The sequence below is a fragment of the Malaclemys terrapin genome, chromosome 3 (assembly GCF_027887155.1).
Source record: "Malaclemys terrapin pileata isolate rMalTer1 chromosome 3, rMalTer1.hap1, whole genome shotgun sequence".
NCBI lineage: Eukaryota > Metazoa > Chordata > Testudines > Emydidae > Malaclemys > Malaclemys terrapin.
In genome coordinates this window covers 76,655,216-76,667,568 of record NC_071507.1, presented here as the reverse complement: position 1 = coordinate 76,667,568, position 12,353 = coordinate 76,655,216, and the positions used below count along the sequence as shown (strand labels likewise).

General features: G+C 40.4%; 1 protein-coding gene across 2 annotated transcripts in view; it reads left to right on the top strand.

Annotated features, from left to right (window-relative positions):
- Positions 1-12,353, top strand: part of TBCE (tubulin folding cofactor E) — a 91,682-nt gene that overhangs the window by 75,456 nt on the left and 3,873 nt on the right. For both annotated transcript variants that reach the window (XM_054022324.1, XM_054022323.1), the window contains exons 10-13: positions 1,801-1,865; positions 1,947-2,011; positions 9,501-9,653; positions 10,429-10,582. In XM_054022324.1, the coding sequence (XP_053878299.1) occupies positions 1,801-1,865; positions 1,947-2,011; positions 9,501-9,653; positions 10,429-10,582 (437 nt within the window). The remainder of the gene's footprint in view (positions 1-1,800; positions 1,866-1,946; positions 2,012-9,500; positions 9,654-10,428; positions 10,583-12,353) is intronic.

Below are 12,353 nucleotides of genomic sequence, written 5' to 3'. Positions count from 1 at the left end.
AATTGGAAAGGGATCTGGCCTGTCCCCAACCCACTAGGTGGGACACAGATTGTGGGGGATTGTTCTCCGTTTTCCCCCCATGCTGGCCAGTGATGAAGTTAGCTGAGTGGACAGCAGGTTTGAGCCACTAGCAAAAGTGGCCAAACTGAGGGCTGCTGTGAATCTCTGAGGCAATCAAAATCCACCAATAAGCGCAGGACCCACCAAGGCAGAGGAGGAACTTTGTCACAGCTGTTTCAGTATAATTATACCACTATAGCTATACTGACAAATCTCCCTGTGTAGATAAGCCTTAAGTAACCTTTTCTTAAACTAGAAATGCTACAGCAGCACAGGTGCTTCACTGCTGTAGACTTCAGTGTAGACACTTACTACAGTGATGGAAGGGGTTCTTCCATTGCTGTGGTGAATCCACCTCCCCAAGAGGTGGTAGCTAGGTCAATGGAAGACTTCTAGCACTGTCTACCCTGGGGCTTAGGGTTAACAATGTCTCTTTTTTTCACACCCCTGAGTGACGTAGCTAGGTCAACCTAGCTTTGGAATGTAGACCAGCCCTAAGGCCCTTCCTTACTTCTTCCCTGGGTGATGCTACACTTACAGATTGCATGCCTCCAAGGTGGGGTGAGGTGGGGAGAGAGGATGTGACCCAAAATAGGAGAAGGGTGTGCGGGACAGAATGTTTTTATAAGAGTTCTCCAATCCCACACCCTTTTCTCCTCCATCTCAAGGGCAGCTCTACAAATGCAGGTGGTTTGTAGTTTTGGGACCACTCTCTCTCTCCTGAATAGGAGTGTGTTGTAGAGAAGGCTTTCCAGGTCCTACACTCGGCTTGCCTCAGATGGTCATACGTATCTTCAACTGGTTACGAACATGTATGTTTTAGGATTGTCATGAATTCTATTAATGATATCTTTGTTAGCTTTGGAGAAATCTTGTTAATATGTGGAAAGAATGCCGTACTCAAAATTGTTCGCAGGATTTTCAAAAATTATGTTTGATTAAAAATCCAAGTTTCTAACCTTCTTAATCTATGTGAAGAGTGGATTTTAATGGAAATTTCAAACAAATCAAGAATACAAAATTGGCTGTATGGAAAAATCCCATTTAGAACCTTTCCTAAAGCAGTAATATCCTGGTCTGAAGAATGCCTCGATATTAAAAAAACAAAACAAAAAAACCAACCCAGCATCTTGATGCTTCCTATTACTGGGATTCAAAACTTTGGTATTTGTCCTGGAGTGCATGCTTTAAGAATGTTTCCACCTTGCTGAAAAGCTCTGGGGTCTTTTGTAGTGATAACATCTTGTTCCATAGATTCCTGCACAGCAGCATCTTGGTAGTTACAGTGCTGAGCTGGCATGAAATGCCACTTTGCATTTGGGTATGTGATTTAGGAAAAAATACGGTTTTCTCCCTACTCAACTTCATCTACTTCTGTGTCCATTCAAATATGTGGAACCTGATGAATGATCAGTTGCAAAGTTACTTAAACCGTTATACCAAAAACAAGGTTCATAAGGGAAGGGAGCAGTAGACCATTTTAAACAAAAAATCAAGCCATTGTGAAGATTAGTACCTCCAAAGCAATCTGCCATTTTGAAAGTTTGGAACTCCACTGCTGTCCTTTCGTAAACTGCCTTTTAAATTTTGGTTACCAGCTGTGAAGTTGGTAGTTGGTAACATTGTTCTTAAAATCACAAGGCTTGCTGTCAAAAAGTTAACATGGGTTGTATCACGTAAAAACTTCAGTATTTTTACTAAAATCTTTTTAACAGATGTACTTTAACTTCTAAATTTCAGATTAGAACAACTAATTCTTTCAAACACTGGAATTTCTTCTATACACTTTCCTGATGGTGGATTTGGTAAGTAAAGTAAGCACTGTATTATATTTCTATATTTTAGATCGTCACTGATGTCTTTTAAATTTATTCTCCTTTTCCTAGGACGCAAGACTAAAATGTTTCCTTTATTACAACGTCTTGCAGTAGATGACAATAAAATATCACAAGTAAGAAAGATTTTTGGTGATTTTCACATTTCTTTAATTTTTTGTTTAACGAGAATTTGTAAAATTGCTTTTTCATTTTCCCTGATTATGTATTATGTAATGGCAAAAAACCTATGTCAAATTCTTTGATCAATATCTAGCTTTAGCTAGATTTTTTTTTTAAAAGCTTTTCAAAACTCAGCTTTAACAGGATTTTTTTTTTTTTTAAATAAATTGCTGAGAACTGTTTCTGGCCTTTAGCCATTCCCATGCATTGAATGGAATCCAAACACCTCAGCATTCTTCTAGTGCTTGAGTAGCTGAAAGTGAAATTGACAGACCTATAAAGTTTAACTGTTTTGTGCTTAAGTGAATTGCAAGAAATAAACAAACAAATGGTGAAAAATTTATATTGGATTTCAAAATGGTTTTTCAGTGTTAATAGTCCATGGTGGTGATATTAGTAACCGATCTAACTGGTGAAGGGAAAAACAGAATTTTACCTAGACAATGTCCCTTCTGTGTCTGGAAGAAAACATAAAATCATCACTGATAATCATTCGCAGATGACCCAAAATTGGGGAAGTGGTAAATAATGAAGCGGACAGGTCACTGATTCGAGCAGTCTCGATTGCTTGGTAAACTGGGCGCAAGCAAACAATGTGCGTTTTAATACAGCTAAATGTAAATGTGTACATCTAGGAACAAAGGACGTAGGATATACTTACGTGATGGGGGACTCTATCCTGGGAAGTAGTGACTTTGAAAAAGATTAGGGGTTATGGTGGATAATCAGCTGAACATAAGCTCCCAATGTGGCGCTGTGGCCAAAAGAGCTAATGGGATGCTCAGATGCACAAACGGGACTTTTGAGTATGAGTAGAGAAGTTATTTTACCTCTGTTTGGCACTGGTGCAACTACTGCTGCTATACTGTGTCCAGTTCTGGTGCCCACAATTCAAGAAGGATGTTGATGAATTGGAGGGGATTCAGGAACAGGCATGAGAATGATTAAAGGATTAAAAACTATGTCTGTGATAAGCTAATTAGATTCAGCTCTTTGAGTCTAACAAAGGGAAGGTTAAGGGGTGACATGATTAGTCTATAAGAATTGACATGGGGAAAAACATTTAATAATGAACTCTTCAGTCTAGCAGAGAAACATATAACACGATCCAATGGCTAGAAGTTGAAGCTAGACAAATTCAGACTGAAAGTAAGGTGTAATTTTTTTCCTGAGGGTAACTAGCCATTGGAACAATTTACCAAGGGTCATGGTGGAGTCTCCATCACTGACCATTTTAAAATCAAGATCGGATATTTTTCTAAAAGATCTGCTCTAGGAATTATTTTGAGGAAGTTCTGTGTTATACAGATGGTCGGATGAGATGATTGAAATGGTCCCTTTTGTCCTTGGAATCTATGAATTGTCTAGCATAGTGTGTGTCTTTCTCACGGTGTCTGTCTTGTCATATGGGAGGACTGTGAGATTGATGAATTTACCATTTCTGCAGAATAGCTCTGTGATACTGTCCATTTGTTTGAAGTACGAGTATGATTCTCCCAGTTAGTAGTGCCACATACTATTACTCAGTCATTGAACAATTTCAAGTTGAAGCTGGGACAAGAAATTAAAAGCAGGTAAGGACTGCGGTTCTAAAATCTTGGGGACTTGCACAGTTTAGTGTGGGAAGGATTGCGGCTTTAGCATTAATAACAGTAGTGTTTTGGTGATGTGGTTTTGTTTTTTTACTCTTCTCCATTCCAAGCAATGGTGTCATGTGGCTAGCAATGTTTACTCTTTTATTCTTCCTCCAGTGATAAAGTATTTCAGACCAAGGACAAAGGCCTTTGTCAGATGTTCTCTAGCCTCTTGATACAGGCTGCTATTTTCTGCCAGTTTGCTTGCTCTGGCAGTTAGAGGGGCACCAGAAAGTTAAGCCCAGCTGGCTTCTAAATTGCTTGTCCTATGCAATACTATTTTCTCCTCCAAAGTTACCTAAATGCAGTCAAATGAGAAACTTATCACTCAGAGCAGAAGTCTCATGAGTTACCATGACTGGTCAACAAAATGGCAGATGAAATTCAATGTTGATAAATGCAAAGTAGTGCACATTGGAAAACATAATCCCAACTATACATATAAAATGATGGGGTCTAAATTAGCTGTTACCCCTCAAGAAAGATCTTGAAGTCATTGTGGATAGTTGTCTGAAAACATCCACTCAGTGTGCAGTGGCAGTCGAAAAAGCAAACAGAATGTTGGGAATCATTAGGAAAGGGATAGATAATAAGACAGAAAATATCATAATGCTTCTATATAAATCCATGGTATGCCCACATCTTGAATACTGCATGCAAATCTGGCCCATCTCAAAAAAGATACATTGGAATTGGAAAAGGTACAGAAAAGGACAACAAAAATGATTAGGTGTATAGAACAGCTTCCGTATGAGGAGAGATTAATAAGATTGGGACTTCTCAGCTTGGAAAAGAGACAACTAAGGGGGGATATGATAGAGGTCTATAAAATCATGACTGGTGTGGAGGAAGTAAATGTTGTTTACTCCTTCTCACAACACAAGAACTGGGGATCACCAAATGAAATTAATAGGCAGCAGGTTTAAAACAAAAGGAAGTATTTCGTCACACAATGCACAGTCAACCTGTGGAACTCCTTGCCAGAGAATGTTGTGAAGGCTAAGACTATAACGGAGCTCAAAAAAGAATTAGATAAGTTCATGGAGGATAGGTCCATCAATGACTATTAGCCAGGATGGGTAGGGATGCAAAACCATGCTCTGAAATGTCCCTAGACTCTTTGGGCCAGATGCTGGAAATGGGCGACAGAATGGATCACTTGATGATTACCTGTTCTGTTCATTCCCTCTGGGAAACCTGGCATTGGCCACTATCGGAAGACAGGATACTGAGCTAGATGGACCATTGGTCTGACCCAGTATGGCCATTCTTAAGTTCTTATTCCTGGTCTTTTCCATTGCCTTTCTAAGTGAAACGTTACTCTTGTGCTACCAGCTTATCATGTTTCTTATTTGACGAAGGAAATTGCATCATCATTGCTTTTGTGAAAGGCACGTGTACAAAAGACTTATTTATATTGTACGTATACTCTTCCGGTAAAGGATATGAAGGGGCTAGGGCTGTCAAACAATTTAAAAAAATTAATCTCGCGTTTAAATAATAATAGAATACCATTGATTTAAATATTCTTGAATGTTTTTTACATTTTCAAATATATTGTTTTCAATTACAGCACAGGCTACAAAGTGTATAGTGCTCACTTTGTTTTTTATTACAAATATTTGCACTGTAAAAAAACAAAATAGTATTTTTCAATTCACCTAATACAAGTAGTGTAGTACAATCTCTTTATCATGAAAGTTGAACTTACAAATGTAGAATTATGTACAAAAAAACCTGCATTCAAAAAGAAAACAACAAAACTTTAGAGCCTAAAAGTCCACTCAGTCCTACTACTTGTTCAGCCAATCGCTCAGACAAACAAGTTTATTTATATTTGCAGGAGATAATGCTGCCCGCTTCTTGTTTACAAGGTCACCTGAAAGTGAGAACAGGTGTTCGGCTGGCTCTGTGGTAGCTGGCATTACAAGATATTTACGTGCCAGATGCGCTACAGATTCATATGTCCCTTCATTCTTCAACCACCATTCCAGAGGATGTGTCCATGCTGATGATGGGTTTGGCTCGATAAGGATCCAAAGCAGTGTGGACCCACACATGTTCATTTTCATCATCTGAGTCTGAAGCCACCAGCAGAAGGTTGGTTTTCTTTTTTGGTAGTTGGGGTTCTCTAATTTCTGCATCAGTGTGTTGCTCTTTTAAGACTTTTATGATAGCATGCTCCACACCCCGTCCCTTTCAGATTTTGGAAGGCACTTCAGATTCTTAAACCTTGGGTCGAGTGCAGTAGCTATCTTTAGAAATCTCACGTTGATACCTTCTTTGTGTTTTGTCAAATCTGCAGTAAAAGTGTTCTGAAAACAATGTGCTGGGTCATCATATGAGACTGCTATAACACGAAATATATGGCAGAATGCGGGTAAAACAGAACAAGAGACATACAATTCTCCCCCAAGGCGTTCAGTCACAAATTAATGCATTATTTTTTTAACAAGTGTTATTGACATGGAAGCATGTCCTCTGAAATGGTGGCCGAAGCATGAAGGGGCATATGAATTTTTAGCATATCTGGCACGTAAACACCTTGCAATGCTGGCTATAAAAGTGCCATGCAAACACCTGTTCTCACTTTCAGGTGACATTGTAAATAACAAGCGGACAGCATTATCTCCCGTACATGTAAACAAACTTGTTTGGCTTAGCAATTAGCTGAACAAGAAGTAGGACTGAGTGGACTTGTAGGCGCTAAAGTTTTACATGGTTTTGTTTTTGAGTGGACTTAAGTAATAAATTCTACTTGTAAGATGTGCTTTCACGATAAAGAGATTGCACTACAGTACTTGTATGATGTGAATTGAAAAATACTATTTCTTTTGTTTATCATTTTTTACAGTGCAAATATTTGTAGTAAAAAGTGAGCACTGTACATTTTGCATTCTGTGTTGTAATTGTTGTAAATCTGTGTATTTGAAAATGTAGAAAAACATCCAAAATATTTAAATTTCAATTGGTATTCTATTGTTAGCAGCACAATTAAAATTGCGATTAATGAAGATTAATTTTTAATCGCAATTTTTTTTTGAGTTAATAGTGTTAGATAACTGCGATTAATCGCCAGCCCTAGAAGGGACCCATGCTGAAAGGTGCTTTATGTCCTCCTCTCCTGGTGACTTAACCATGGTTGGTTGATAATGAGTTGTTGTTATTATTATTATTATGGAAGTGCCTATGGCCAGCCAGGAATGTTCAGACTGCAGACAGAGTAGTAGATGGTCCCTGCCCTGAAGAGCTTGTCTGCTAATTAGACCAGACGGACAGAGGGTGGAGGAAGTAGTGTGAACAGTGTGATGGTGGCAAATGGCAGGTTAGTTTCATGATTTTTTTTGGTGGGGTGGGGGGTGGTTTATTTAGGATAGGTTTAGCTACATGGAAAGAAAAGGGAAGGGGGCAAGGGGACGGGGCAGGGGAGTAGATAGTGAGAGGGGTGGGTGTGAAGAGACTGAGGGAGGGGGAGCGTTTGAGCAAACAGCTAGTCAGCACAGAGCAGAGAAAGTTTCAACTGTAGGAAATTGTTGGAATGCCTAGAGGTCCCTGCTTTGGCTGTTTCTGCCCCAAGTGGCTGGAGTCTTTGGCTGGCTCCTCTCTGCAGTTTTCCCCTGAGGTCAGGTGTGGGGGGGGGGTACCATCTGGGTCCTAGTGCCCCCGTAATGTGGTAGGGGCTTTGTCTCTTTAATGAAAGTAGAGGATGTTCAGCACTTTTCAGGGTTGGGCTTTGAGGTTGCTATCCCAACTTTCCCAAAGATTAATTGGGAACTGGATCACATGACCTTTGATAGCAAGGCTTGCGGATACCAAAAAGAAGCGCATCCTGAGAGAGATGTTTCTTTGATTTAAATTATTCTTTTAAGGATTACAGTGTTCTTATATTGTTTAAAATGATTCATTAAGCTAAACCAATGACAAAATATGATCATACCTGATGTGCAGTTCCTTGAGCATTAAGTTGGATAGGAATCAGGTGACTGCTAGGGCGTATAGACACACTGCCACTGTTTGGGTTCCCTTTTAAATTAGTTGGAAAGCTTGTATTTTCTATATAGATATATTAACTGAAGTTAGAAATTGGCAAAATCATTGCTCACTAGATGTACGTGCAGAGAATGAATTGGATTTCTTGTCTGATAAATTAAAATTAAATACAAATGCTCATGTTCCAGAAGTGGCATCATAATACAATAGATGCTTGTTTGCAGCAACACCTTGTAAGAGCAACTGCAACGTACAAGCAACATTTCCCCAGGGAACACTTTCACTACTGTGAATTGTGGACACTCCTCATAACAGCAACAGCTGCTTAGGAGTAACATAGCAAAAGGGCACTGATATATTGCTACTTATGAACATCTACTGTAATTATCTTTAGGTCACAGCTATATTGCTCCTTCTAATCCCCCTCCATTATTTGAGAGCTTGGAAATGTCAAGTTCAAATAAACCCTATCACTTTTCATCCTACCCATGACATAATCTGCCTTCATCTCAAAGGCCTTGGCTACACTTGGTGATTCACAGCACTGCCGCTGTGGCACCGATTACACTGGCGCTTTACTGTGCTGCGCTCGGGGGGGGGGGGAGTTCACACCCCTGAGCGCAGCAAGTTGCAGCGCTGTGCAGCGCCAGTGTAGACAAGGCCAAATTCTCTTATCCACTTACCTAGCTTCTTCAAACTGTCAAGAGGCCAAAACTGCTGAACTATCTCTAATTCCTGAACTCCACTTTCCTATCCCTTCTTCACTTGTATATTATACACATGCACCTTTCCTAGACCTTTCTTTTTTCTCATCATTTCATCATCCATGACCATTTGTTACAAACTTTCTCTTTTCAGTTGACCTTTCACATCTTGATCCGGATCATGTCTCTTACCTGCTCTGTTAGGGTATGTCTACATGGCAGTTAGACACCCGCAGCTGGCCTGTGCCAACTGACTCGGGCTCATGGGGCTGTTTAATTGTGGTATAGATGTTCGGGCTGAGCTTCAGCCCGAGCTCTGGGACCCTCCCATCTCACAGGCTCCAGCCCGAGCCCGGACGTCTGCAACGCAGTTAAACAGCCCCGAAGCCCAAACCCCATGAGCCTGAGTCAGCTGAAATGCGCCAGCCCTGGATTTTTAAATGCGGTGTAGACCTACCCATAGGCCCTTCTCCAGCATGATTCCCTGCAATTCTAGTCTCGTCACCACCTAACCCTGCAGAGAACATTGCTACCTCTTGCATCATGTGATTCCCCCAGTATAATATTAAATTAATGGGTTTCTGTAGACAGTCCTGCTCTGAGTGTATTGGCAAGGAGGCACTTCAAAAAATAAAATGGACAGACAGCTCCTCAAAATAATTGAACTGTGCCATGGGAAGCAATGTCACATCTAGGCCAAGCATCACACCTCAATTCCAGGAATCTCTACATACAATGAGTAGAAAACCTTTCTGGAATGTTGATGCTCTAATATGTATCAATAATTTACACCCACTGAAAACTCCATCCATGCCCTGTTTGCTATTCCACCTGTTTATCTTTCAGTTCCTTCAAAGTGTCTTTCATTTTTATAAGCTAAGTGAAGCAAGAGGAAAGTGGTATTCAGTAAAGTAGGTTGTGTTGAAATTGAAACAACAAAAAAAGATTAGGGTCGGCTAACCAGAGAAGTGTCACTGATGATGGTCTGTGTGTGGTAGTGTCTGTCCGGACTGTGTGCTGTTTTGGTCAGACATTTTTCTTTAATACTTTAAAAAAAAAAAAAAAAAAAAAAAAAAAAAATCCAGTTTTGCAATTCTTTTCCCTTTTCTTTCCAGTGGTCATTTATCAATGAGCTTGATAAGCTTCAATGTTTGCAGTCACTGCACTGTCAGAATAACCCTTTGATGGGCACAGAGAAGAGCCCAGAGACCGTGAGGCAGCTTATCATTGCCAAAATAGGCCAATTAAAGGTTCTGAACAAATCTGAGGTATGTGATGTGGTGGTGTTGTTTTTTTTCCCCCCAACTAATCTCACAAAGGGTTCTGGAAAAAGTGTCACTGTAAAAGCATTGGGAAAGTGGGAGGGTGTCTGGAGTTTCTTCCCTGTCTCAATTAATGCATGTGTATAGCTGGAAACCTTCACTTTGAAAATGGACAGAATCAGGAAACCCTGGATTCTGTTCTTGGCTTTGCTATTAACTCATTGTAACCTTGGGCAAGACACTTAAGGTAAATTTTTCAAAAATACCTAAGTCCTATTGATGTCACAAATGGATCTTTCTCCCCCTGTATAGAACTTTTGAGTTAAATAGGTTTAACAAAACCATTTAAAGTAGCTTGCCATTTTTTCTTTTCCCCCTTTTCAGGTCAGAAATTATAACATATGTACACATGACAACCTCAGTGTTATCCTTTTCAAAATACAGTATCATTGTAATAATTGATGCTGGGATGTTGAAAATATAGAGAACTTTCAAAACCATATGACTTGTTCCATAGTTAAGAAATCATTGTGCTCTGAGCTTTCATACCTCATAATATTGTTTTCAGACTGTACTCTGAGAGCACTGATGACATTGACTAAACTGAGTCTGAATTGGTTGTGGGAGTTGAGATTTTTCCAGACTCTTTGCAGTTTTATAAGGTGCTGAACATACAAGTAACTAATATCTAGAAATCTTGACTCTTGAAGGATTATGAACTTGGGTTTTTTTGGAAATGTAGTTTAGTGACCCAGTAAGTGTTTTGTACTTGTCGATATAGATCTTTCCTGATGAAAGAAAGGGAGCAGAGCTTGACTATCGCAAAATGTTTGGCAATGACTGGATAACGGCTGGTGGAAATCAGAATCCAGACAAAAACAGACCAAATGAGGAATTTCTTGCTGCTCATCCTAGGTACCAGTTACTCTGCCTTAGTAAGTACAGTCGAGGTGAAATGAAGATTTCCCTGCTTTGGTATTATGTATGTTCTGATGTTTTCAGTGTACAGAGGTGGCAGAGATCTTTTAATGATTTGTCCTTCTGTTCTGGGGGCCTCGTTTATTTTTTCAACTTGCCATATTTGAAGAGAAAGGAAGAAAACAAAAACAAGGTCAAGCAATATAAGGACCTTTCTGCCCACATGCTCCGACTGGTTTGGAAAAGGCCAGCATGCAGAACTGCAGGACGGTCAACGGTTCTGTAGTCGTTCTCCCAATCGCCAGCGTTACTGCTTCTAATTAGTTTCAAAACAGCCCTCTGACACTGGCACTCTGCTCCTTTCCCTTTAAGTTTACAGTTTTTTCAGGACAGGAATATCCTGAAGTTGTCAGTGCCCTGCTGCAGTCCTGTACTGTCTAGGCAGTCAGGCAAGCTGACTTTAAGGAGCTATTTACAGCCCACCTGCCCACCAAGACCTTCTGGTTGATTTCTAGGGGGTCTTCCAGTAAGAACATGAGAGGCCCCCTAGAAATCAACCAGGTAGGCAGACTGGAGCAGACCAATGGTCCATCTAGCTCAGTAGCCTGTCTTCTGACAGTGGCCAATGCCAGCTGCTTCAGAGGGAATGAATGGAAAGGGCAATCATCAAGTGATCCATCCTTTGTGGACCATTCCCAGCTTCTGGCAACAGGCTAGGGACACTCGCAGCATGAGGTTGCATCCCTGTCCTTCTTAGTGACTGTTAGTAACTGTTTCCAGAAATGTCAGCCAAAGGAGCACTCCCATCAGGCTGGAGGTATGATCCTATGCCCTGGCAGCTCCTGTAGGTTAAGTGCAGTTGAATTTCTTGTAAGACAAGGAGATTCTGTGGAGTTAATCAGATAGCTTCTTGTGTATGTTGTCTTCTGATTTCTTGCATATCCAACCAAATTCTAATCCTCCATTTCCCATTACGTAGGTAGCTCCTTGTTCCATTTTCCTTCAGTAGCTAAAGTGGCAGTGTCCATATACTGTCCCTGATTATATCCCACTAGAGTAAAGACAGACCTAGGAGAGGCTGCCTTCTCAGTCACTTTTTCAGCTCGCAAAAGGGCTTGTGGAGTCCAGCCCCTCAGACTGAACTTTTGAATTTTTGAATTGCATTGCTCTACTGATTGAACTGTCTTGCTGTTACATTGTGACCCTTACTTTTTGCTGCAGCTCTTTGGCCCTGCTTTACAACTACCTTCTTGCTTGGCTTTCTTTAGTCAAGAACATTGTTCAGAGATATGCTATTACAAATACAGAAAGCACAGGAGCATGCTGGCCACAGCTGCGCACAGACTGTTTGTTCCTGGGGTGCTCTCACTGCAACTAAGAAATGGATGTGAGTTGGAAAAGTGTTCTGGGTTTTGACAAACAGATGAATACTTCAGGCATCCTATTTTGCTTTTTAAATGCCCAGTATCCAAGTTGCTATTCCATGCTGAAAAATCTTCTCTAGAAGCCTTTTTTTTTTTTAAAGGTGATTATTGAAAATGAGTGAAATTATTCTCAGTATTATCATGTTAACAGGAGTTGAGATCTGCTAATGGATGTTTTTAGCTCATAGCACTGCTGGAGCCCACCTACTGAGCTCCTGGACTGTGGAAAGCAGGACTGCTTAGCTCCTATGGTAGCATAACAGAGAGAGGCAGTAGAGTTTCATGGTCGTTGCATGACCTGGATACCATGTTGTCCCACAGACAATTACCGGAAAGTTTTCCTATGCGATGACTTAAACTGGAG